This window comes from Hipposideros armiger, unplaced genomic scaffold (assembly GCF_001890085.2).
Source record: "Hipposideros armiger isolate ML-2016 unplaced genomic scaffold, ASM189008v1 scaffold_7, whole genome shotgun sequence".
NCBI classification, from domain to species: Eukaryota; Metazoa; Chordata; class Mammalia; order Chiroptera; family Hipposideridae; genus Hipposideros; species Hipposideros armiger.
This window is the reverse complement of record NW_017731357.1, coordinates 2,987,322-3,014,607: the sequence shown is the minus strand read 5'-3', so window position 1 is coordinate 3,014,607 and position 27,286 is coordinate 2,987,322. Positions and strand designations below refer to the sequence as shown.

Here is a 27,286-nt window from a genome sequence, read left to right as displayed (position 1 = left end):
TTTTTGACAATACTCTCTTTTTATTTCACAATATGGGAATAACTCAAATTTTAGTCTCAAAGACCAAAACATATTTGAACCAAATGTTCAGAAGATGAGCCAGGCCACCATGTTGGCAGCGAGTTTCACATGGACAAGTGGATGTCGGAGAAGGATGCCCGCCGCATGGCTAAAGCTATAGCACACCCACAAATAGATTCATACTTGGTTGTCTAAGTTGCATGCATGAGTATAGTGCATTCTCCATGCCACTAGTACATATATGCCTTTTTCAAAGTCAGTGCAGGATCCGTATTTGTGCAGGTCTTTAAAAGTCTGCTCCCTTACAAAATTTTACCATAATTTTTACCCGAGAGAGCCTTCAGGTGACAAATTCTTTATGCCACCTTTACTTCTCAAAAGTCATGTCTCAATAATAATTACAGCTATCAGGAGTTCCAGCATCACATAAAAGAATCTGTTTGTTAGTTATCTGAACGTCAGTTAGCTGGCTATGAGTGAACCTGGCTAAACATATCCACATGCTTGGTGCCTGGAATTTGAAATTGGTAACCTTTAGCAGCAATGGCAACTTTAGATCAAATGACAAGATAAACAAAAACCGGACAATGTCCCAGAAAGAGTCGCAATGTCTCAGAAAGAGTAGAGCTTTCCTGCTTTCCAAAGCGAATGCTTCCCTAATCTGCACCAGTGACAGCCTGACCCACTCTTGCCTGGGGGCCCATTTTTCCCACTAGTGCTGAACTGTTGGAAACCCAAACAACATTCAGCGCCAAGGGGGAAAAATGCCTGAATCTGAAAAGGAACTAAAAGAAATTTTACCAGGGAAAGGAGACAGGAATGGAAAACAAGTTCCCAGAGTATCTCTGTCAACAAGCATGTAGTCTTTATTACTAGAATATGCAGAATCCCGTGGGAATTGCTGCATCTTTTTTTTTTTTTTTGCCTTAACTCTTTTCTTGCCAGTCCTTCCCTGGTTGGTTGAACTGCCTTGACAAGGGGAGGAGGTTGTCCCATCCAGAAGCCTCTCAGCAGCAGGTCTCAGGAGCCACACTCCTCGCAGTGACATGAGAGGATGTACCGGTAGGTGGCCGTGAGGCGCATGCCCCCTGAGCAGCGCAGCCGCAATGCCTTCAGCTTGGAGGTCTGGGGCCGGCAGCAGTGACAGGAGGAGCGGAAGGGTTGCTTGAGGACAGTGCTGAAGGACACCAAGGGCTCGGAGCGTGATGCCTGGCTGCAGTGCCCCTCACACCTGGCCAGAAGCACCATCTGGGGAGAGAAGAGAGGTGGTTACTCTGTGGGGATGCCAAAACCTCAGCCAGGACCCACAGTCTCCTTTAAAATGCACTAACATTCTTTGCCAATTCCTGCTGGATTAAACCAGTGGCTCTCAACTCTGGGTGCACATTGGAACCACCTGGCAAAACTTGTTTTTAAAATGTCAACAGCCAGGCCCCATCTCAGGCCAACTGAGTTAAAATCTTTGAAGACAGGGCCAGGCTTTTGTTGTTTTCAAAGCTCCGTAGGTGATTCTGATATGCACTGAGTGTTTAGAACAACTGGATGAGGCCCACCACCATGATGTGCAAAGGAAAACCAAAGGACAAAAGAAATTGCTTCACACAGGTGGCAGTCTACCATTGGCCCAGTGCCAATTCTACCAGCCTCAAAATGCAGAAAGTCATTTCAAATTAAACTCAGGGAATAAAGAATAACTATAGGGGGGGAAAAAGGAATTTGTTATGTGCAAGGAATTGCTAAACTAAAGGAATATGCTTCTAAAGAAGAAAAAAAAAGGGTAAGCTGAGTGATACTTAGGAAAAAATATTCCAGACACTATAACTTGAAACAAGAGCATGAAATAGAAACAGGGTACGTTTGGGGCCCTGGAATGACACTGCTGAGCTTATACATTGAGGGAGCCTGAGATTTGTGCAATCACATCTTCAAAGTCATTTAGGGCAAATATTTACTCTTTCTAACCATCTCCATTTCCAAACGTAGGTTAGGATTATAATAAAACGGGCTGAAGTAACAGAGGCTATGTTCTTTATAGTGGCTCTAATGTGGCATTAGTAAACAGACTCCTTTAAGAATCCGACACAAACTACCAAAGCTAACCCCAAAACAATGGATATAAGCACATACTCAACATTTTGCACACAGCTTAAGGGGATGGAGCAGAGGCTCATTTATGTATACCATACATAAATCCTGGTCTTCTGGGAGTGGCAGTCATGGATATGGTAGAACGAGCAGTTCGATTCATTAAGCTATACAACCCTATATGGTGGGGGCACAGAGGGTGAAGGGAACCTGAGATTATTGGCCCATGTTTATGTGGGAGGGTCTTGCTTGGTGAATTTCATATTAAGTGATGGAGAAAAAGTTGTGCGATAATTCCAGAACAATAAGAACATAAAAGTGGAACTATGCAAATAAAACACACACACACACACACACACACACACACACACACACACGAAACCATTTGACATTTACGTGATGATATTTTAGGAATTCTCAGTTGTTATTAAAACTCACCAGCTATGATCTGACATTATCCTATAGGACAGAATTAAACACCTAAGGATTAGAAGAAGGTAATGGCCTTCCCAACTTGCCACAATAAAGAGAAGGTAACTTCCGGTAACTATAGATTGTTAACGTCCCTACCTGAGAAGATACTGGGATGAATCCAACAATCTCTTAGCAACCAACAAGAGAAGATGAGATACTAGGAAACAACCAGCAGGGCTTGGTGTGGATAAGCTGGACTACACCTACTGATTGATTTTCTCTGGAAGATCCCAGAGGCAGCGAGAAAATGGCAGCTGTAAGCTGTTCTGATTTTATTAAAGCTCCGATTCTATCCTGCCTGCTCTTCACGTTGATAGGTGAAGCAAACATGATCTGAAATAGGTTTTGAGGTTATGCCGTAGGTTAGTAGTGCATGGGCCAGTCCTTGGTGCCCACCCCATTCATCTAATGAGAGAGAGAGTCCAGGGTCTTTCCAAGTCCCTTCTCTACATACCTACAAGTACATGGAAAGAGCTCCTTGACATCTCGCTTTGGAATAGTGTTCCATTTGCTCATCTCTAATATGGATCATCGATTAGGCAGATTAACCAATTATTCAAAGAATCGCCTCCCCAAATGGACTTTTTAGAGATCCCGTTTCAGTCTGGGTGGATATAGCCAACCTGTGCCAGCAGACTGAATTCAGAAGAGCAAAGACATGGTGGTACATCGTCCCCGAATGATATCCATACATGTGAACAAAATGTAGACCTTGAAGGCCAGGCAATCAGTGCTGTCTATAAACTGACCGAGTCAGCAATGTAGAGCCATTTGTACAAGAACTAACCTGAGAGTGATTTCACTAAAAGTTTTCAGAGTCTCGACCTCCACCTTCAGCTCATTCTGAAGGACAAAAACTCCAGCGCTTGAAGACTCTGGGGCCACCTCCTATCGGCCCTTCTCCCTCAGGAGCTGGACTTTCTGGACAAGGAGAATGTATAGATATGTACAGCAAACACCTTCAGTGACTGCCCGCAGCCTTCAGAATAAAACCCAAAATCCTGAACAGGCATTAAAGCCCTCCATGACCTGGATTTCACATATCTTTCCAGTCTTTCTTATGCTGTTCTCACTCTTATCACGCACTCTCTATTCTGACCAAGCTTAATTAATTACTAGTCCATTGAACTATTCTGAATTTCCCTGTCTCTTTCCATTGCTCTTGTCTTTCCTCTCTCAGGAATGCCCTTTCCTCCTAGCTCTTAAATCCTCCTTAATGAAATCCCAACTATCCTCCATTGTCAGATTCAAATGCTTTCTCCTTGAAAAAGAGACTATGAACCAATTATCAGGCACTTGATGTTCTCAACACACACATGCAAATCCCCTCTCTGGGAGAGTCCCAGTATATATATCTCATCTCAAAGCTGAAAACTATATTAAAATCTAGCTGTGTTTCTTGTATGTATGCTGGATAGGTTAAAGTGGGAAGTTTGGAAGATAAGATCCATAAATGAGTGTCGTTAAGGAAAGGAAGGGAAAAATAGTTGCTCTCCGGGTTCACTCTTGATATTCCACATTTTAGTCTCTGCCATGCCTTACTTGTGCTACAGATTTAATGAATATCCTCTGACCTCTTCCAGACCAGAGCTTCTCAAACTATAATATCCATGTAAATCATCTGAGGAATCTTGTTAAAATGTAGAATGTGATTAAGCACTTCTAAATGAGGCCAGAGATTCTGCATTTCTCATAAGGTTCTGGTTGATGGTACTGCTGGGCTAACATCCACACTTTGACTAGCAGGCTCTGGACCTGTTAAAGTTTGGCAGGCTCTACTCCAGATGAATCACTAGATAGTGATCATTTAGCTAATAATAAGAATGGTAGGTCAAATTTACTGAGTACTTACATTTAGTCTCATTTAATCCTCCACATTTTTTTTGCTAAAGGTACTGCATATTATTATCTGTACTATTGTTACAGATGAGGAAACTGAGGCTTGAAGAGTTTAAGTAACTTGCTCAGACTCATATCTGATAAAGACAGAGCTGGAATCAAACCCATGTCTGTCTAAAACCAAATCCCTGATCTAAATTACTTTAATATCCTGCCTACTGAGATAAGATGTTTTCCTGAGGTATGAGCCAACTCATACCCTTCTCTAATGTACTTTGATTTTCCTCTGGGACGTGTAACCATGTCATAATAATACAAGTCTGAGCTTTTCCTTATGGGCTTCTTGGGACACATTATCACCACCTCCAAGCTTACACAGGGCTGAATCTTCCATGAGCCATGGCAATCCTAAATAATATCTCCTCCACTGTCAAGACCCTCATTTATCTCCATCTTCCAGTGATTTAGAGACTCCCAGCAATTCACTGGACAGTACCACACACTCTCTAACTCCTGACCAATGTATGTTTCAGTTCAATAAACCTTTGACACCTTCAAGCATCAGTTCACTTGGCAAACATGGTGGCCCCCAGTTTGTGGTTGACACACATTCTTTACGCTTGCGTGACTCGGCTGTGTTTTAATAATATAGGAGGACTCCTCTGCAGTTTGTGCTGCACTGAAGTACTCTTAAAGGAGAGTGCCCACACTGCTCCATTATCAAATCAGGAAAGGAGCTTCTTTTGACGAAGAACCCACATGGGGCTTCACCATTAGACAGTGGGTTCAACAGTTGGTTATCGCTCATAAGACCTTCTATTGATGCCTCACAGCCCAGGGGGGTGACATATACATGTCATCTGCTTTACATTCAGTTAAATTTTTGCTATCTTATGTCTCCCAAACAAGTGGTCTGATGCTAACAAGCTAGGCAACTCTTCCAGCAGTCTCTTTGTATCCTCTCCACCTTGGAGTCACTTGGCTCCAGCTGGATGTGAAAGCCACTTTCTTTCAATAGGAACAGAGCTGCCAGGTCCAGAGTGTTTGCTCAAGAATGGGCACCTTCATGTGCTTATCTGATTTCTATGTGCTGAAGCTAAAAGTAATAAAAAGATCTTTGGATAATAATAAAATAGTAAAGATGATGATAAATAACATGCATTGAATGTTTGCTAGGCTCCAGGCACTCTGCCAAGCCCTTCGTATGCAACTTAATTCTTTTTTTCTTTTTTAAGATGTTACTGGGGAATTGGGGAGGGGAACAGCCAAGTTATTGTCCTTCAAACTTAGTTGTGAAGGACACAGCTAGCTCAGCTCCAAGTCCAGTTGCCATCCGGCCGCTTGTGGGCAGCTCAAGGCTGCTCAGCTCAAGGTGCCGTGTTCAATCTTAGTTGTGGGTGGGTGCAGCCCACCATCCCATACAGGAGTTGCAGCGGCAACCTTGTTGTTAAGAGCATGCGTTCTAACCAGCTAAGCCATCCTGCCACCCGTTGGCAGCTCAGCAGCAACTCTGTGGCAGCTCAGCTCGGGCGCCGCTCACTGGCCCATGTGGGAATCGAACCAGCCACCCTGTTGCTCAGAGTCCACACTCTTAACCAATTGAGTCACTCAGCCAGCCCTCAACTTAATTCTCAATAACCATTTCAAAAGATAAAGTCTTTCCATTTTACAAATTAAGAAATTAAAGGCAGAGGATAAGTTACCAGACTGAAGTCACATAGCTGTACAATGCAGGGCCAGGCTTCCAAACCAAGACAACCCTATTCCTGAACCTTTTCTCCTAGCCAAGGCTATAACCATGACTATACTGTAGGCCATGACAACCAGCCTGTCGAGCCTTCAGCTTTCATAAGATGCTCAAGTTCATCATGGGTAAGTTCAGGCTACATTATAAGGGTTGTAGCCACCTGTGATTTCTGGGTCCAGACCAAAGATCGCACTGCAGGCCTCAGGCCCCTGCTCTCTCTCGTGACCTACCATACATAGTTCTTGGACAGTTATGTCTTTTCTGCAATACACAACTATCCTCTGAATGAGAGAAAACCCAAATACAGATGGTTTTCATCAGCCCTTGTTGAAAGACTCTTACCATCGCCAAAGTTACTTTCCTCTCCTGTCATGTGGAACCCCCATGAATTCCTGGCTCAGGCCATGACTAACTAGATGTCTCCGTCAGTATCAGAATAATATTTTGCTTTTTTCCCCAGCAGTGAGCACTGTGAAGTTCTTATTCCATGGCAACCCTTGAAGCATCTTCTTTCTCCTTAGGAACAAGATTTATCTATGATTCTCCCATTTTTTCCCTCACTAACACCCTCAACAAATGACTGTTCAACTCATCTCCAGGAACCCAGATCAACCTCCAAAGGGTCAATGTCAGGCTGAGGGCATCAGTAAAATTGCAACCAGGGGAATAAAGCAGTGTGTGGGGGGCAAGGGTGGTGGTGGTGGCAAGAGCTTTGATAGGGTGGGTAGCAACTCTGCAAACTCCAACTGGAATCTGGTCCCTTCACTCTGGTCACAACTCAAATGGACATAAAGAGGCCTTTGCACACAGAATACTTCCCTTCTCTCTCTCCCCCATGTACTAGTAAGCATTATAAGGGCCAAAATTTTGGCTTTTTTTGTGCCCCCAGTACCTATCACAGTGTTTACACACAATAGACATTTGAGTATACATTTGTCCCTTTTTAAAAAATTAAGTCATATTTGCAGCAACATGGATAAACCTAGAGGGTATTATGCTAAGTGAAATAAGTCAGACAGAGAAAGACAAATGCCATACAATTTAACTTATATGTGGAATCTAAAGAACAAAATAAATGAACAAATAAAGCAGAAACAAACTCACAGATACAGGGAACATTTTGATGGTTGCCAGATGGGAGGGGGTGGGGGGATGGGTGAGAAAGGTGAAGGGATTAAGAAGTACAAATTGATAGTTACAAGATAGTCATGGGGATGCAAAGTACAGTACGGGAAATATAGCCAATAATATTGTTAAAATCTATGTATAGTATCAGGTGGGTACTAGACTTATCAGGGGGATCACTTCATAAATTATATAAATGCCTAGCCGCTACACTGTACACCTGAAACTAATATAAAATAATATTGAATGCCAACTATAATTTAAAAAAATGGTCACGGGGATATAAAGTACAGCATAGGGAATATACTCGATAATATTGTAATAGCTATGTACAGTGTCAGATAGGTAATAGACTTATTGGCATTACCACTTTATGAGGTATATAAATGTCTAATCACTATGTTGTTTTGTACACTTGAAACTAATAAAAAAAAGAAAGGAACCATCAAAAGCTATATAGTCAATAATATTGTAATAACTATGTATGGTGTCAAATGGGTACTAGATTTATTGCAGTAATCACTTCATATGTTTATAAATGTCTAAGCATTATGTTGTACACCTGAAATTAATATAATATTGAATGTCCATTGTAATTAAAAATTATTTTAAAAATTAAGTCATGTGTCCCCAGTAGTTAATTGTGTTATAAACTTAATATTCCCAACTCCCTCATTTCTTCTACCACAATATGAGCTTCATGGGCAGGAGTAGGAGATGGCTTGGGGATTCTCATCACTCCCTACCAACCCCGAGGCTCACTCCTTGACATACCAGGTCTCTTTTCCTCTGGAAATATGCCTAGATTCATCCTCCAAACCCTCCTCCTCCTTCTGTTGCAGCTCCTGTGGCTCTTCACAGTTCAAACAACCGTGTCATGGTTCCATGCCCCTGGCCTGGGGCTACCATCTCCCACTCCTCACCTGCCCCACCAACTCACTTTCCCACCCACAGTTCCTGAAAACCTCTCCCTGGCCTGAACATAGAAGTCACCCCCCTCCAGTCCTTCTTTCCTCCACTCACCTGGGAAGGGAGGTCAGAGAGCAGGACCTATTTCTCTTTGACTTCTATCCCCCTTCTTAGCACCCAGCACAGTGGCTTACATTTTCTCTGCTCTTCTGCACACTCCCCCAACATTTGCCAAATGTCTGTGTTCAACAAGAACCACAGTGAGGTTCATTTTCCTAATCCTTTAAGGCTCTAGGCGATCCCAACAGTTATGGAGGTCACGGTAGTGACTAAAATAGAAAAGTGAGTCTGAACACCTGTCCAGTTTATAACTTCATCATCAAGATCATAATATCATTTATTCATGTCTATTATATGCCAGACACTGTGCTGGATGCCTCACAAATATTATCACCAACAGCCATGCCCACACCTTTAGGTAGACAGCATTAGTTCTATTTTACATGGGAAGAAATTGAGGCGCCAAAGAATTACTTCACTTCCCCCAAAGTCACCCATTTGGCAAACTGCTGAGCTGGAATTTGAAACCAGGTCTCTCCCACTTCAAAGTCTGGAATGTTTCAGTTCCCTTAAAGATTCCTCAGACAGCTCGTTTACACTAACCGCTGACCTTTTGCCTATTTGTTCTACAGCCTTTACTCACTTAGAATTCCAGGGAAGATTGTAAATGAACCTGCCACTACCAGAATTTTTTGTACCCAGCCTTAGGAAGTGTCACCACCGAAAGCCACCAGGCATATCTTAATCTGTGGCCACAAGGACCTCCTTGGTGGACCACTGTCATCAGTCTTTTCTGCCTAACTTCATCTCAGTTCTTTCCGGGATTGCTAAGCGTTGCGTGACAGGCCCCTAGGGCTGGTCAGCCGCAAGTTTAAGGCTAGGGGGAATAGGCAGTTTCATGGAAGGCTCCCAGAGTATAAATCATAATTTCAAGCAGATCAGAAGTTGAAGCCTAAACTTCTAAATAATGGCTTCTGCATTGTACTTGCATTCATCCAATATGAAAATCCAAGTAGTTGAAAGATGAATGCTCCGAGGCAGATTTTGCCACTCCTGGGCTACATGACATCAGGTAATCTACATAATACTTCTTTCAGGTTTCAGTTTTCCTTGCCAGTAAAATGGGAATGATAATGCCTTCCATCACAGGTTTGTCAGCAATGATTAGATTATACAGCACGAGTTGCCTAACACATAGTAGGTGTTCAAGCAGGTGCCCTCCCTTCCCTGAGCCTGGATCACAAGCTCCCCTTCATCTGTCTTCCTGAGGCCAGACACTGGATAAATGTAAGTCAGGAAGCGTTAGCAGTTAAAAGGTAGACAGTAGGCATGTGTCTAGCAAATAATGGCCTTTGAACATGTTGAGGGAAAATTTATTTATTTATTTATTATTTTTTTTAAATTAGTTGCAGGTGTACAACACAGTGCAATAGTCATACTTTTTACCCCTCAAAGTGACATCCCCCTTCCCCCAGAGGGAATATTTCTGCAGAGAGGAAAAATCAATCCTAGTCTCCTCTTTGTAAAAAACCCCCATTGGATGTTTTGTACACAGAGGCTAAATGCTTTACCGCAAGTCTAGAAAGGCAAACAATTTTGTTAAATGAGACCCATTAGAGAGAAGACCAGTCTGAGTCTGTGAAAGTTAAGAATTATAGAATAATTCAAAATTAAAAACAGTTTTTGTTCCTGGATACATAAAGAAAATCTAATCCAAGAAAGGTCTGGGTACTTGAGATTCTTCCAGCCATATTTTATGGCCAAAGAAGAAAGGTTCATAATTACAAGCACCATGTACATAAAACTATTGCTATAGTTGGAATAGTTTGGGATGTTTGAAAACAGATTATTCCCATGAAATTACAAACATTTCTCTTACTATCACAATTTTGCACTATTTACCATGGTATTCTGGAAGAAACAGAGGTGGACAAAGGTAGACGAAAGGTTATTTCTAGGACTCATGCTCAAGCACTGAGTTTGTTGGGTTGGAGCTAATGCCATATCTTCTTTGACCTTTGCTTAGCTAATGTGATAATTGCTAAACGCTCCTCCATCATTTCACCAAATCTTTTCAGATTTTTCTTTCATGTTTGGAGATGGTCCTCCTGTCTCTCTGTTCCTTCTTATTATCACAATGACACTTTCTTTGAAACAATTTTCATTCCTTTTTTTGAAAGAATCGTGGTTATGGTAGACAACTCAACAGAGGGAGAAATCATCCATGGAATAAGAAACACTAAATCTTAGCTAGTGCTATCTGGGGGTGGCGGAGGAGAAGTTAATAATTGCTCCAGCCAATTTTTGAGCAACCATAGTTGTAAAAACATGTCCCATCTTTTCTTCTCAATTAGTTTTAGCTTTTTTTTTCCTAAGAAAGGATTGCAGTTTTGTAAAAATTTAAGTTTATCTATTTACTCCTTTTTTAGTTCTACAAGTACAAATAAGAGACAGAAAGTTTTTCTGAAGTACAAGCAGGACTTTGGGACAAATATCATTTGTGCTGTTTAGTAACACTTAACTTACTTGTCACAATCTTTCTCCTTTGGTCTATTTTTTTCCCCACAGTTATAGACCTTACTAATACAATGGTTAAAATGAGTTCACTCAAGTTCCGATCCCCCTAAACTAAAACAAGCCATCATCATTGAGCTATAATCAGAGAAGTTATGGAAAATTTAAAGGCAGACAGAAGTTGTAATGTTTTCAAATGGAGGGTAGAGAGATTAACTTATATGGTCTTAATTCTAGTGGCTGATATTACAAAAGCTTCCTAATTATACTGGTAATTTAAAAAATACTTACCATGTGAGAACATTTAAGTGGTTTTAGTCTGAGGACTAAAAGTGAAAATCTCTGAGGTTGGCCTAAACAAATTCTTATTTACCAAATGTGGGCAAATTTCATTCATGTGACTGTTTGGGGACAGTGACAGTCATGAGAATTCTCACCCTGAGTGTGTTCTTCCCTACTATGTGCCTCCCTTCTGGGTGGTCCATGTGGCTGGTCACTCTTGGTGGCATTTTAAGCATGGTATTCTTTCCTATACCTTGTCACAACACTGAAACATCACTTACATCGGTTGCCTGTGCAAAAAAATACAACCTACTCCAAACAAAAATGACTTGGGTAATCAATGTAAAAATGATTAAGTTGCCATTTATCTTTTCAAATCATTTTAACATAAACATGGAAGGTGAAGAAAAGCTTGGACCACAAGGCCAATGACCAACTATTTCATCAGGAAGCTCTTTGAAGAGCCCCTCAAGAAGTACGTCTCACTGCTCAACCACATTTTTTGCATTCCCTTCCTCTTTATTGCTGGCGGAGGTAAAAGGCCTTATGGTAACTTGTAGACTCCACTATTCATTCTTGAAAAAAAGACACTACCACTCATAAATTTCATAACCAGGAATGAAATACATCCCTCCAACCTGAGTTTAGCATCAATTTTATGATGAGAAACGTCCAGGCTTATCTACTGACTTTGAGCAGCCTGAAAAGAGAGAAGCTGGCTGTGTGTGTACGTGGTCAATTAGGCAGCTTTGCTGACAAAAGTGCAATGCATGGTGGGAAACCCTAAAAGCACGATTCTCCCACAAGCCATGTGGGACAACCGTATAGCTCAGGTTTGAGTTATCATCATAGTTCTCCATCCCCTGACAAAGGAATACAGTGTCTCTTCTGTTTCTAGAAGTAACGCTACCCTCTCAGAGATCTTGGTCTTACCTTTGAGCTACACTTGTACAATGGGTGACTGATAGAATCCACATAGTGGTGCCTCATGCAGCGTCGAGGGTCCGAGTCCATCATGAACGAGCTGTCTGTTTTGCTGTCTGTATCTCCCATTAGCGCCAGCAGGGAGAGCATAGAAAAGGATGCAGCTAGTACATGATTTCTCATTGTTGTAAGGAAAAACTTCCTAAGAGGAACAGCAGAGGGAGGCAGAGGACTAAAAATCGGAATGCCTTCACCTCCTAGGATCCAGTTCCTTTCAAGGAAAGGGCAGGATCTGGCTGAAGCTCTCTGGTTGTCATTGTCCTTTGTATGCCGGAGTTTTGTCTTACTCTTCGCATTTGCAATCCATCATCACTGTATCTGCTGCACAGCTGGAATGAAAACAGAAATTATTTTCCCCAGAAACATTTACCCAGAAAAACTAATGGAACCCAGGAGGTATTGAGTAGAATTTTTCCATGTCATTTCCAGTAGAGAATATTGGTTTCTAGAGTGTCATTAGCATAAGCTGTCATCCATTCAACCTCCCCTCGATAGCTTATGCTACATATTTATAACCATTTGGATGTGGAAACAGTGGTTTAATGGAAGCACATGTCGATTTTAATTGCTGGAGTCCATGTTGCTAGGAGCAAGAATAGTTTGAACCCATGGTAAAGATTAAGCATGTGGTTCTGGCCACAGCATAACTCAATTGGGTGGTCTCATCCTTATCCCTGGCTGGTGGCGTCTATTCAGTTCCTCAGTAAGCTTTGGCATCAACATCATCTTACAGGGATAGAGAGGAGAAAGATTAGCACTAATGAACATAGGCAATGTCCCACGGGAAGGAAATACATTTTCCACGTCCATACCCACCCACCTACCTAGTTTTCCACTTCTGTGCTCTGGGTTCATCCTGTTTTTGTTTTAAGCCCCATGCCACCCAGCATCAGTGACAAACTGCATCTGAAATACACATTATGCTAACCGGTCTCCGGTGTGGTTAAGGCAGTACATGTATTTGCCAACACAGTCAGGAGTATCTGCAGCCTTTGTAGCCTGAACACATGGTATAATTTGAAAAAGTAAGTGGTCGTTGGAGCAGAGACTTACCATTAACATGGGATCACGCTATAGTGGTTTTCCTGAAATTTGCTTTGTTCTTTTAACCATATGCCTCTTGAACAAAGGACTGAGTCCAGAGATCTCCCCAAATCACCTCACTAGTCCCCCAGACATGGCCAACACTGACGCTTTTTATCACGGCGGAAGACAGAAAGTATAAAAATATTTTCAAACATTTAGGAAAATTAGAGGGAACCTGATATTATATCCAAAACAAAAGGAGCATAATAATTAAGCTTCAGAAAAACGTTGAAAGGTATTTCAGATAAAAGTTTGATTTTTGTTCACAGTACCACATTGTTTTTTCAACTTCCTACTCATGGACAGTCTGAATAAACAGGGCAAAGTATTGATAAGATCAAGATTAGAAGTTCAAGACCATATACGTTCATTAGTTTTGCTCTAACAGAGTGACCTCAGACCAACTTAGCCTCAGTTAGCTGTCTTGTGAGTGTGGGGCAGGGGATCCCAAGTGGAAGAGGATATGTGACATAGGGCTGTTTCAGAACACAGCATCACTGGCAATGGCAAAACTTCAGCATATGTGTTTCAGGGAAGCCCTGTAAATTGCAGAAAGGGCAGGGACCAGTAATGAGGGGACCAACCTAGACTCTAACACTGCCATTAATTAGCTGGAGGACCTTGTATGATCATTTAAACTGTTCAAGCCCGAGTTTCCTCATTTGTAGAGTAGGGGAGTTGGAAAAGATGGCATCTACAGTTCCCTCTTGCTCTAAAACACCACCACATAAGATCATCTTTTCATACAAATTTGTACCACTTTCTTTTATGTGCATGTTAATGGCAACATCTCATTAAAATTTATCACACCTGAGCTTAAAGCTTCAAATCAGCAAAGGATGTAGAAGAGCATTTTTTTTGGGTTTTCTTTTCAGCTGCATAGTCTAGGTTTGCCTATGCACATTACACTGAAACTCATCAAGTTCAAAGAGCCAGTGCTTCTTTAGGGTTCCATGTTCAGAGGATGCAATATTACTGACCATTTCCTGAGTTTCAATATGACTATATTATCCCAAGTGGTTATTTGTCTCTTTGAAGCCGTAATTAGTAGTCTCAGAAAGAGAATTTATTAGATTTCTCCTTTCACCACTCCAGTCTACAGATATTTCCTTCAGGAGTCAATGACAAAAGGATGAAGGGAAAAGCAGACATTCCAGTCCTGGCCCTCCCTCCCCACTGCCAGCAATTTCTCTTCAGAGCCATGATCAGAAGGTATGGCTAAGTGAGCAAAGCAAATGACAGAAAAACATGTATAGCACGATGGTAAGAAAACAACATGTAACAGCATCAATAAGAAAGCCGTGCATATGTGTTTAGATGGCTGTATTTGTTGACATTTGCATTTTCTCCACAGGAAAGGAAATATAAAAATATAAAGAGCCCTTAAACATAGAAGATGGGCATCCTTGGTCATCTAAGAGAAGTGAAAATTAAAGTGCTTTGATATTCTTTGTTCAAACAATCAGATCTACAAAAATTCCAAAGTCATGCACCATGTTGGGAAGGCTGTGAGAAACAGACCCATTTTGGAGACAGTACAGTATAAATTGGTACAAATTCTGTAGAGGCCAATTTGGCATTATCTATTAAAATTGCAAATATATGTAACTTAGACCCAGCAATTCCACTTTGAGAATTATCTTACATGTGAGATCATACAAACATATGGTTATTCACTATAGCATTGGTTGTCATAGCATAAAATATAACACAAACTATCCATCAGTAGGTGGACTGGCTAAACATATTGGGTTGTCAGAAAAGCCATGACGTATTTTTTCTATGTTTTTCATTGCAAAAATGCATCATGACTTTTCCGATTACCCAATATTATACTACATTCATACAATGGAATACTATGCCACTATATGAAGAAGAATGCAGAAACTCTACTGATTTCTGTTGTTAAAACAGGGATGGATAAATATATATATGTATATTTGTATCTATTTGTATTTACATAGAGAAGCTCTGGAAGGATACCCAAGAAATTATACAATTAGTTACCTGTGAGGATTGGAGGACAAACACTGGAGAAAAACTTTTCACTATACACCTTTTTTCATTTGTAGATTTTTGAATTTGTGAATGTATACCTATCTAAAATTTAATTTAAAAAATTTAAATTTTTTTTAAATTAAAAAATTAATTAAATTAATTTAATTTTTAATTAAAATTTTTAATTAAAAATTTTAATTAAAAAAATAATACTTTCTCTTTTCAAAGCTTGGTTTAAAAATAGCAATTAAGTTAATGGATGTTTAATATCTGTGCCAATTTGAGTATTTTAATAGTATTATATTTGTATTTCTTATAAATATGGGAAGGTATGCATTCCTTTCTTGCCCAAATATTCTTCCAGGTGGACCATTTAGTTCTTGTGCACTACTGCCGCCTAGTAGCAATATCTTAAATTGCAAGCACAGTTAATTTTTTTTTTCTGAAAGGTGAATAAAATACTTTTGCAAGCAAATATTATCAAGTCCATACTGCTAAAGATCAAACAACAACCAAGACTAACAAACACAAACAAAAACTCATAGACACAGACAACAGTATAGGGCTTACCAGGTGGAAAGGGACGTAGGGGGAGGTAGAAAAGGGTTAAGGGATTAAATATATGGTGACAGATTATTAGACTTTGGATAATGAACACACAAGGCAACATATAGATGATATATTATAGAGTTGTATACTTGAAACCTATATAATTTTATTAGCCAATGTCACCCAAATAAATTTAATGAAAAAAAATGCTAACCATTGGAAAAAAAGAGGTAATGTCACACAAAATGTAACTTTATTACCTGATTTTCTCTTAAAAGATGGTAAGCTGAACCCAGTAGTAGTAAAGGTAAAGTATAAAAGAATGACAGAGGAAATGTTGCTTTACCACTAATAAGATACAGATTTTTCATTTGAACACACTCACAAAGCATGATACCTTGTTTCAGTTTTTATGTTGAACTCTGAAATAAGAATTCAAGCAACAATGTAAATATGCCAAAGAGCTCACAGAACCTCAAGACAAAAAGGTAAGATTCTTACAACATAACATTAGGATTTTTGCCTTACGTGTTCAAATTGAGTGATTCAACACTGTTGTGTTGAAGAAGAAATAAACATAATGCTCAAGGAAAGTGATGTTGAGTCAAGTTGTCCTAACATTGTGTTGGTTGGAGTGTGCATAGGAGAGAATGCGCAGGGTGCCAAGGGAAGTGCTCACAAAGAAGAAAATCAAGACTGAAGGAAATTTACATCACTTGAGATCCCAGCTTTATGGCATCCTGGGGTTATCTATGTCTGTCTGTCTTATAGGAGCTTCTGTCATTTTTCTCAAAATTAAATTAATTCGTTTGCTTTCATTTTTTTTAAAGCCCCATAGCACAAAACCAAGTGCTGCCTATCAAGACTTAGAACCTCAGCCTAGCCAATGATGAATTGAATGAGAGAATGATTCTCTTGCTGAACTCAGTAGCCCCGGGGCTGCTCTGTGCTCTGGGTACAGTCTGTGAGACATGGACTTGGCTAGTGTGCAGAGCCCACATTCTAATAGCTCCAACGTGGAGCCTCTGCCGACAGGAGAGGCACGTAGGCTGGCGTGCCCGACTTTGGAGCTACCCTCCAAACGATACCAGTGGAAAAGAACAACTGGTGCCCAGATTTCCCCCACCTGTCACCCTAAGCGAAATAATATAGCAGAGCTTACAGCGGGTCCAGCTTCCTGGGTGAGAGATGGTGTTGTGTCCACAGAGCAGCTCACTCTTGGGCTGACCTTCTGCCTGGCAAAGGGTAAAGTGTTGGTTTCACGTAAAGTTAGTCCAACAGCAGGCTAAGACAAGTGGCATATGCCAAGAATGGCCTTATTCTTGCCTTGCTTGCCAGGCAAGGGACGGTGGTGTTCCAGTATCTATATTTACCTCCTGGGCTGTGTTCAGTACTAATATATATAGGTATTGCTTCCCATGGCTTCTTTCAACAAGTATTTATTTAAAACATATTCATTGAGGACCTATGTGTCCCCTTTTGCTCTAGGAGGTGAGTTAAGGGTCAGGGAAAAGAAATAGGTCTTATCCTAATTCATTCTTCCAGCTCACTGCATCCACCAGCAAAGAGTCTTGGCCTGTTGTTTTCCTGGGTCATTTTTTTACACATTATTAGACTCCCTTAACATCTAATTCATAACCAACATGCACTGCATCATTTCTAAGCAGATCAAGTTAAGCAGATAAAATATACTGACTATGGGATAGCATCAATTTAACACAAATAATTATTTGATATTTACAATAATTTAAAACAATCATATCAGAAAAAAAATCATATCAGGCATCAGTAAAGTAAAGATGTCAAACATAGAGCCCCTCTCAATGGAACTGCCAAAAAAACCCCAAAACTCAAGGATTTAAGTGAGGACGAATGCCTGCCACTAGATAACACTTCATACTAGGATTAGAAAAGCAAGGGACTCAAGGTCTAATCAGAGAGTGTGAAGTGCTAAGTAGCCCCTTCCCAGGAACTCAAAGAATTCCAATTGGATCTAGTCAAGTAGATGCCTTGGGGAATAAGTCAGATGTCTCTTCCCAAGGCACTTAATTTATAAACTGTAAACAGCATGTTGGATTTTATAAAGCATCCTGTGCGCTTAATGAATGGGTTTTGATATTATTCCTATCTGGCAGCACATCAGTAGCAGCCAAGAAGCCAAGCCCGGGCTGACCCAGAGGCAGTAGTGCTGACCACAAATGCTGCCAGGTCTCCAGCTTGCTAGCCCCAGGTATCTCCAAAGATGAAAAGCCACAAGGTCAGTGGGGAGGGAACAGCTCCTGCCTCGTCATCTCACAGTGTGTACACTACAATCAGGTGCAGGAGCATGTGAGGCAGTGCCTGCCCCCATTGCGCCACCTTAGGAGAGAGAAAATGACATCTGTGCGGTTAAACAGCCGTCCTCCAGTCTGGGATAGGACTCTGTTCCCCCGACCTGCATTACTAGCCAAGAATGGCCACACTCGACAGTGGTGGTGATAGAAGGAAAAAAGAGAAGAGAGAAGCAAAAGAAAAAGAGACATATAGCTCAGGAAAGAAGCCATAAATCACAATCCTGGGATAAATAGGGGTGCAAAAAAGAAGGACTGGGACTATTTCTGGGGATGAGCCAACTCTCCAGTGGACCCACCTGTGTGTGCATGTGTGTGTCCTTGAATTAAATAAATTTACTGTCTGGGAGGAATTGCTGTGGGAGGACTCAACTTTGAGACTGGCTGAAAATTAAAATCCTGAGTTTCAGGAAATCCAGAGGGGCCTCACATTGTTATCCAAACTCCCACTTACCTACTGCCTTCATCTCTGCCTCTCCAAACCTATTTCTAACCTATGTTGTTAGTGTCTCAAGTCCCGGCATTTTGCATTCATTTGTCAGAAATACTGGATAACTATTCCACTACATTCTGAAACCTAAAGAGCATTCTATTGTTTCCTGATCTGGTAGAAGGAAGGCTTATCTGAGGAGCATCAAGCTCTGAGTCCTACCTTCCCATCATTGGCTGTGCAATCTTGAACAAGTCAATTGCCTTCTCTGAGACTCAGTTTCCTCATCTACAAAATGAATGGATTGTTCTAGATGCTTCTGTGGTACTATCTATTCCTAACATTCTCTATATCCAAACTTCTCAAAGTACAGCACCTGCTTTGTGGCTACGTAGTCCTATAATCTGAAAGAAAGAGTTCCTTCCTTACTCAAGAAATTAATGATTGTAGCAAGTCCAAACAAGTTCTAATGTGGTGTCTGAGGCAATGCTGAAAGCCAAGCTATAAGAATTTGCCCCTTGATGAGGCCGTATTGGTGGCCTCAAATAAAAATAGTCCTTAATACTCAATATGGTTTATAAATTAATACTATGTTGTTAATAATAAGAAGCAGTTAGTGAGGTATTTCACAGGTTCTTATTTCTCTTAAAGCTGTCTTAAAATTTGCAGTGTTTTTTTCCCCAGGATCCACCAAAAGGAGAGATAAGAAATGCAAATAGTAGTTAGTCATGCTAGAATTAAACTTCTTTTGTGTGATGATGATGATATAGGCTGAGTTCAACCCTCTTGCACCTTTCCTACAAACGACTCATTCCTAAACTGAGCTTGAGCCACAGATCCTCATGCCTTAATCGGTCCATCTGTGACACTCTGGTTTAGGATAGAAGAGGAAAATTGGTTGGAAGAGTTGTCTTCCCTGCAGATATAAAATGAATAAGGTCCTAGTGGTAAAAAACTAGGCACTCTGCTAAGTAAAGTATCTATGGAACCTTTGTGCTAGGGGAGGTACATTGCTGAAGTCCTGGGCTGGGAACTGGGTTAAAAGAATTGCCCATTGTGTATGGCTCTTGGTTCCTGTGCTGGGCTTCTGTGGGCTTCTATAGTTTCTATGGAAAGACTCATTCTGAGTTCTTAACAGTTGACATAACTAACTGACTTTCAGAATACAAACCTTGCATAAATTGGAAATGACCAGGTCTGATTATTCACGTGTCAAAAAGCATTATACTGTTGAAGCCTTTTCTTCCAGGAGTTTGGATTATTCCTGTAAATCTAGCAAGTCCACTAAAAGCTGTGACTGACATGGTGATGAGCTGTCAGAAAATGCTTAAGGGTGGCCTTTCTGTGGTGCCACAAATCAACAATAGCCTTAAACATGGAGACTTTTTCCATCCCTTCATGAAAAAGGAATAAAAATAGGTTGGGAGGGGAGGAGGAAGCCACAGAAGAAGTAACAGGAGAGGAGGATAGATTGTTTTTGATATTCAAAATCTGCCACTGCCCTTTCAATGATTTCGAATAGCACAATTTCAGAAAGGGAAGGTTCTCTTCATTTCATGTGAAGAATGAGACACATTCTAACCACTCATCTTGAGTAAGAACCCTTTTGAAAGAAAACAGGAGAGTTCCGAGATACCCAACGCAAGGTACTCATGAATGTACTCTCTCCCTGTAAAAAAGAAAAGGTGGCCAGGTGTTCTAGGGACCCTGGTGATGATGTAATTTGACACCTGTTCTGACACTGGACTGCTAGCTGTGGTATGGCCTTAGGAGAAGAGAGGTGACCAATGTTAGCTCAGGGTACAGGCTCCCATTTGCCCTGGAGCCAAATAAGTATGTTGGCTTTTCTTCAAAGTGTCCAGCGAAGTGTTTCCAAAACTGCATTTGAATCTCCTCACCCGCAACAACATTTTGGAATGGTGAGTGGTGATCTCACCTAACAGCTGTAGAGCCCTTAGTTAGAAATGGGGCATAAACAATAGGAGCAACTCAGTCTTTCCATTCCCCATTCAATTTGCCTTTTCTGCCCAATGATGGGATTTCAATACTGAATTCAATCCTATTGCAATCTGGAACACTTCTGGATGCAGAGACTTATGTCAAAGGGGTGAAGTTAAAATAATAGCACATAAAAATATGTTTCACTATGTTGCTAATAATGCTGAACTTCTTGAGCTGTTGGGTTTTTGTTTGCATTTTTAATGTATTTAATTTTTTACTTGTGACAAAATATGCATAACATAAAATTTACCATTTTAACCATTTTTTAATTATACAGTTCAGTCTCATTAAGTACATTCACATTGGTATGCAACCACTGCCACCACCTATCTCCAGAACTTTTTAATCTTCCCAAACTGAAACTCTGTACCCATTGAACACGTTTTGATTATAGTTTGCTTTGTTTAAACCACACACACTACAGCTACATCTTATGCATGCCAGTTCTCCTGTAGCAATTCTGTTCGGCTGCCTTCAGATTTCAAACCTCAAAGAAAATTTAAATTCTGAAAAAGAGTAATTTCTCATAATTTGGAGGAAAATCACAGAAACGTATCAAGTCCTAAAATATCACCTTGTGTTTGAAAGAAAAATTGGACTTTGATTAAGGACTGGATTTGTTTGATTCTTCCCATCAATTATAGGCATGTGTGCCTACATTTTACATAGAGTTGAAGAAGGAGGATTTTTTTTCACTTAAAATGTTGACCTTTTCTAATGTCACGTAAAGAAGGCAACTTCAGGGTTCAAACCTCTCTTCTTGCGGGGGGGGGGGAGAGTAGGTAAAATTAAGGGGAGCTTTCCTCTCTGAAATTGTGCTATTTGAAAATCTTCACTGGCAGATTTTATACATCAAAAATAATTCTTTTTCCTCTCTTTTGTTACTTCTGTGACCTGCTCTCTTCTTATTTTTATTCCCTATTGGTGAAAGAATGGAAAGGGACTCCATGTTTAGGGCTATTGTTGGTTTGTGGCACCACAGAAAGGTCACCCCTGAGCATTTTCTGACAGCTCATCAACTTTCTTGAATGTATTAACCTGTTGCCCTTTCATTTTTAAAGGATATTGCAATTGGTTGGATCACAGCTTAAAAGAAAAAGTTGGGATTGAGCCAGGCCTTGGAGGAGAGAAAGTTGTCTGAAAAATTCTTAGCTTTTGTAAAACAACAAAATGGAAAATATATCTATGGCAAATTTTATAGAACCAAGTTTAAAGCGACTAGTTGATGTTCATGTGCAGATTTTGACATGCGGGTGAAATTGACCCCAAGTGGATGAATTCCTGATTATAAGCACTGGAATATATTGCCAACTGGAGTTATCCATTCTTTGAATTTTCTGAGTCAGCACTCTTTCTAACAAGAAAGTAGTTGTTCCAGACTCTGAACCCTACCCAGGGTGTTATGTTCTGACTATTGAAAAATGGGTCTAGGGAGTGTGACTCTCAGCAATATATGCTCAGCCATCAGACTCTGAGACCCTCCGATGAAGGGGACAGTAAGCATGAATGGCACCAAGAAAACTATTGCCAGGCACACACAAGAAAGCTTTGCAGATGTGAGGGCAGCTGGCATCAGAAATAACGCCATCGGCACAATCTTCCTCAAAAACTCAAATGTGTGGGCATGTGAATTTGCAGCATGCAACCTGCACAGGCAAGCCAGCAGTCATTTCAGTACCAGCTTATCCCACCCTGTTGCACACACATGGGGGTTTCAGAAGGATTCCCCACTTCTTTGTTTTCTATTGGAATCAACCTCAGAAATTCACGCTTGCTGATGTGACGGGTGAGGAGTGGGTACTACCAGCTGGAATGTTGCCACTGGCAGGGGCAGACAGGAAAGTAGGAATGCTCTTAATGTCCTCCCAAAGAAAACCTTTGATGGACAAAAGAGTGGTTGTATTTTTACCCTCTCCCTTCACGCTGCCAGGCTTCTTTAAATAGCTCCTCTAGCCTAGGGACTTGTATGGAATAATTCATATTAAAACCCAAGAAGTGGCAGAGGAGGGGAGTTGGTTCTTTCTTCTTTCTTTTCTTTCCTTTTCTTCTTATTTGTTGTTGTTGTTGTTGTTCGTTTGTTTCCTTCTTGTCAAGCTAACAGGAAAAGACTCGTTTTAATTCAGCTGTGTTATTTTTTCTTCTTTTGGGTTTTTTAATGAACTTTAGCTAATTTGGAAAAGACTACCAAAGCCCCAGGAAAAATAAAAGGGATAGGAAGCTGCATTGTAGATTGCTCTTTAATACTTTTTGGTCCCAAGGACATTAGAAGCATCTTTTAAGGATGCTGCACAGAGGGGGTTACATGAGGCTCTTAAACGGGAATGTCTAATTTAAAAGTCCAGTTCCTTCCATTTGCAACTTATAAACCAATCTGTTGTTCTGTTGTTAAGACAAAGAAAAAGTCCTCCCCATCTCCAGCCCCATGCATTTTTAGTTTGACTCAACCCCTCTCCCTTTCACCAAATGGGCTTCATAGACATTCAGGCCTATGCTAGACAAATTAAAAGTCCTGTCTCTCCTTCTTTTTCCTTGGGAAGAGAAGGGTGTGAGAAAGACAGAGAAAGGGGGTGGAACAAGGCCCAAGGATCCAAAAAGCTTTGTTTCAAGTTACTGGTCCCTCCCTCTGAAAGACAGAATAACCACATTTCTCATAATGTAGGCCGAAGTGCATCCAGGCGTTCCCATAGCACTCCTACCCCCAGCCCTTTGCCGGAGATGTGTGGGTCACTGTGATGGTATGCTCGTCCCTGCCAGCCCAAGTCACTCCTGCTCCCGGCAGCCTAAAGGGCAGCAGAGCCATGTGGCTGCTCCTGTCTGTGAGTGGGTTTAGGCTCGAGGCTCCAAAAAGCCCCCCAATCCTATCAGCCCAGCAGAGCTGCTGCCAAGAATGACATCCTGGGAATACTATGGAGACGGGGAGACCTCATGGGCTATTGGCCCTGGATGGAACAGGACCCAGGCTGTCTGGAAAATAGGCAGAGCAAAGGGCAAGCTCACAATGGAAGGAGCTCAGGCGAAGAGAAAAGGGGCGGGGTGGGAGTGGTGGAGAGCAAAAGAATAGAGAGGCCACATGCCACCCAGGAAGATTCCAGGGAGGGCGGGAGGAGGTGGTGGAGGAAGGACTTGCAGGAAACAAGTACCCAGACATGGCACTGCCAGTCTATCTAGATTCTTTTCTGAATTAGATTATGCGAAAGAAAGAGGGGAAATATATAGCCTGCCAGCTGTTCAAAGGCTTACAACCTTGCTTTTATTGTCCGGGTAAGTTGGTGAGGTGGGGCATCAGAGGAATTCCAAACATACCATCCCAGAGAAATTTTAATATGTTCCACAGTGTCATACACGAAGAGGAAATGACAGCTGATCACAGCCAGGCCAGGCCACAGAAATCTGGGTCCTGGAGCTCACCCACCCTGACATGGCCTAGCTTCCCTCTGCTTTAGCACTTCTCAGTCCTTCCACCTGCCTCCCCATCCCTGCTGCTCCCACTGGCCCTGTCAGAGAGCCTGGACAAAGTAGCAGTAACTGACTGTCATGGGAAGAGGTGAGGATGGGCTGGAAGGCTGCTGGCCAAGGAGCTGAGGGCTGGCTAGGGTGAGTCAGGCACCCCAGGGAGTCAGAGGCATTTTAATCCAACCACGGGGATTATCTGCTGATAAGGACCAAATCAAGGACCTTGGTGATGCTGTCTTCAGGGTTTTGTTTTGTTTTGTTTTGTTTTTCCAGGAACCTACCACTGTCAGAAAACACGAGACTGGATTATTTGAAAGCAACACTGTGTGTGGCTCTGACAGAGACCTGGGTTTGGGGAACAACTTCCAGCAACTTCTTCCCAGGGGCCTCTTGAATTTAGGCCAGGCCCAGAGGTCACTGGTTTCAATCCTGGGGGTGAGGCAAGTAGTGATGGGAGACAGTGACTGCATCTTCCTCTGTACATGTTTCTAATTCAATGATTCATGAAGAGGCCCTGATGTCAGCTGCTGAGTAGGTGACTCACAGCCATGCCCAATAAAGATAGCATGTGGTCCTTTCTAAAGGGTGTTCAAGGGAGCAGCGAAAAGATAAACTGCCCATTTTCCAGGTTTCTTCTACCCAGGCAGGAAAGATCCCAACCATGTTAGTTATGCAAGTGACATGTACCCGGGATCCAATGACAAAGGCCTAAGGCAAACCCCTTAATCATAAATGGAAAGAAAACCCATTGGTAAGTGACAATCATTTCAAGTAAATCTGGCTACTAGCAGATATTTTAAATAATTCCTTATAATAAGCACATCATTGCCCAGTTTACCCATTGGCAAAGTCCATTTCAGTTCCAAAATCTAACTGGAGGTAGCATACAGACTGAGCATTAGGGCATGAAACAATTTCTCATTCACCTTTGTTTCCATCAGGACTAGCATAGTTTATTAAAAGAATGATGGAATGAATAATTAACCAATAAGAATAATAGTACTTGAAAGGTGAGTTCTGAAAATGGAGTAAAAATTGCCAGCCACCATTGGTGGCTATAATTCTGAGAAACTCACTACATTTTTCAAGGTCCTAGGAAAATAAATGTGTTAGAAATTGTTAAATGTATTGAAAAATGATTTATTTTCCCCTTGACATTGTCATTGGAACTCATATAAAGATTGAAAACTCCACAGGCATGTTTCCATCTGTGGGAGTCAGCTGCTTGGTACACAATCATCAAAAAGGCCTCAACCCAGTTCTCCCTTTAGCTGAACCAAATGTATTTTAAAGTAAATGATGCAAAAGATCACATTTTGTTTTCAGATGCTCTTATATAAAAATTTGAATAACAGTTTAAGAAAATTGTTTTGATTTGGTTAAATGCCTTATTGACAGCAACAATTTTTTTTAATCACTGTAAAATTGTATAGCAATAGAATCTATAGCATGATCTTAGGTTTTCTCAAACAGCGAATATTCCAAAGTTGTAAATGAATTCATCCAAAAGCTAGATTTTCTTTCAACAATGTTTGTTAGGCTAGTCATTAGAGACAATCAGAAAGGTTCCCACATAAACCATGTCTCCACTCTACAATGAAAACTGGTCAATAGAACCCTAAAGTTACTTCCAGAAGCCAGACAGGTGAGAAGAAAATGGGCAGATATCTGCATTTATTCTAAACACACAATCGAGAAATATTCTGCAGTCCCCGCTGTATTTGGTTGATACCCACAATTAAAACTGCATTTTAGGCATCTCTTTGTCTTCAAATGCACCTCATATTTAATATTATGTGTTGGAGCAATTTGCCAATGCCAACTTGCTGTAATTAAAGTACACTAATATTAAAATGAAAAGAGACATGTTTTGCAGCATCCATATCTGTTATTAATGACAGTTGCAAAGAATAAAATGTGGGACTCCCATCTTGCCTAATACCTTCTTTTCCTGCACCTGAATCTCAGTAGAGAAGGGAGTCTGTCTCTTTCGGGTAGGTTTTTCCGGGCTCGTTGGTTACAATGAGCCTCAGTTACAGGGCGGCGTTCTGAGTCATTAATATTCTGTACACAGTCAAACTTCCAGTCCCCCAGGAAAGAGTTATGCTCAGGCCTCCTGCAGCACAATTGTTCATTTAAAGAGAGGACCTATATTCAGGACCTTGAAAGATTCCTCCAAATTTTCCTCAGGTAGGAGTCATTCTTACAGGTCCTGGTCCCTGTGCTGCTGGGAGCATCCTTTCCAGGTCTCTGCTTAGACAGTGTAGCATCGGTCCTGCTGCAGGAACAAGCTGACTACTAAAAATAACCCTTTGCAATAAGGCCAAGGCAAACAGCATGCATTTCCTCAGACTTTTTGCCCAATCAAAATCATATAGTAAACCCATCCTCCTCTCTCCCCAGAGCTCCTGACTGCATCTATGGAAGCAAAGTCCTTGCATTTGGGGAGAAGAGCGCAAAGGAACAAGATTCCTGCAAAGCATGACACAGAAAGCTAGAAATAAATGTTGCCTATTGTTTGAAGTCATTCTAAGCACTCCGGCAGAGCCCTGGCAGGAGATCAGCAGCATACATAAGTAGTAATAAAAGTAAACAGTGCGCTTTTAAACTCGCAGGCTTGCCCGCGTTAATAGTGCCCCCATTGTAAGAGGGATGAGGGCGGTGGGGAAGATACTGGGCTTTCGGGAATCCATGTCGGCGAGTTGCTGCTTCTCAGTCTCCTTTCACAGGGTCAAATATAAGAACCATTACAAAGTTACATCTAACTACACAGGGAGTTTGAAAACCGAATCTCTTTAAGTCAAAGCAGAAGAGATTTTCCAGCCTCTCTGTGAGGCTCTCCTGCTCTGTCACAGACTTCAAAGACACGTTCATTTAAAAAAACACAATGCTAGCATGCTACAGATTAATGCAAATTAAATTAATGCGAATTTAAGTGGTATTTAAAGGTTGTCTCTTTGTCTGAGAGGAGGATGAAATGCTCGGTTTGGAAAGAAGTAATTTCCTAGGCAAGCCGTCAGCGCTTGTTTTCCTGCTTACCTTGGGGGAAACGCAGGGCTCCTTTCAGACTTTTCTGAGAGCTAGAAAGAGGTCCTGTTACTTCCAAATGCTTTTGTTCTTCTGTCCCTCTGTCACATGGCTTGCCTTTTATATTTGCAACACACAAAAGTTAGGACTGTTGTTTAAGCGACACAGGGAGAGAGAGAGAGGGAGAGAGAGAGAGGGAGAGAGAGAGAGAGAGAATGTCAAATGGAAAAGTGCCATTGCAGTCATATATCAATCAGGCATGCGGCCGCAGCAGCGCACTAGCAAATGGGAATGCCACGGAAATGTGAGGCGCTCGTTATCGGGGACTCACAGCCGCTGCCCACTGCTCGGCTCCCTTCCATGGAGCATCTT

At 41.3% G+C, this 27,286-nt stretch overlaps 1 protein-coding gene across 1 annotated transcript; it reads right to left on the bottom strand.

The window, feature by feature from the left end:
• NDP (norrin cystine knot growth factor NDP) lies at positions 1-27,286 on the bottom strand. The gene is made up of 3 exons (XM_019648619.1): positions 26,927-27,286; positions 11,990-12,369; positions 1-1,269 (listed from the first exon to the last, which is right to left on the bottom strand). Exons 2-3 carry the CDS (start codon positions 12,161-12,163, stop codon positions 1,042-1,044), a joined length of 402 nt encoding a protein of 133 aa, XP_019504164.1. The 5' UTR covers positions 12,164-12,369; positions 26,927-27,286; the 3' UTR covers positions 1-1,041.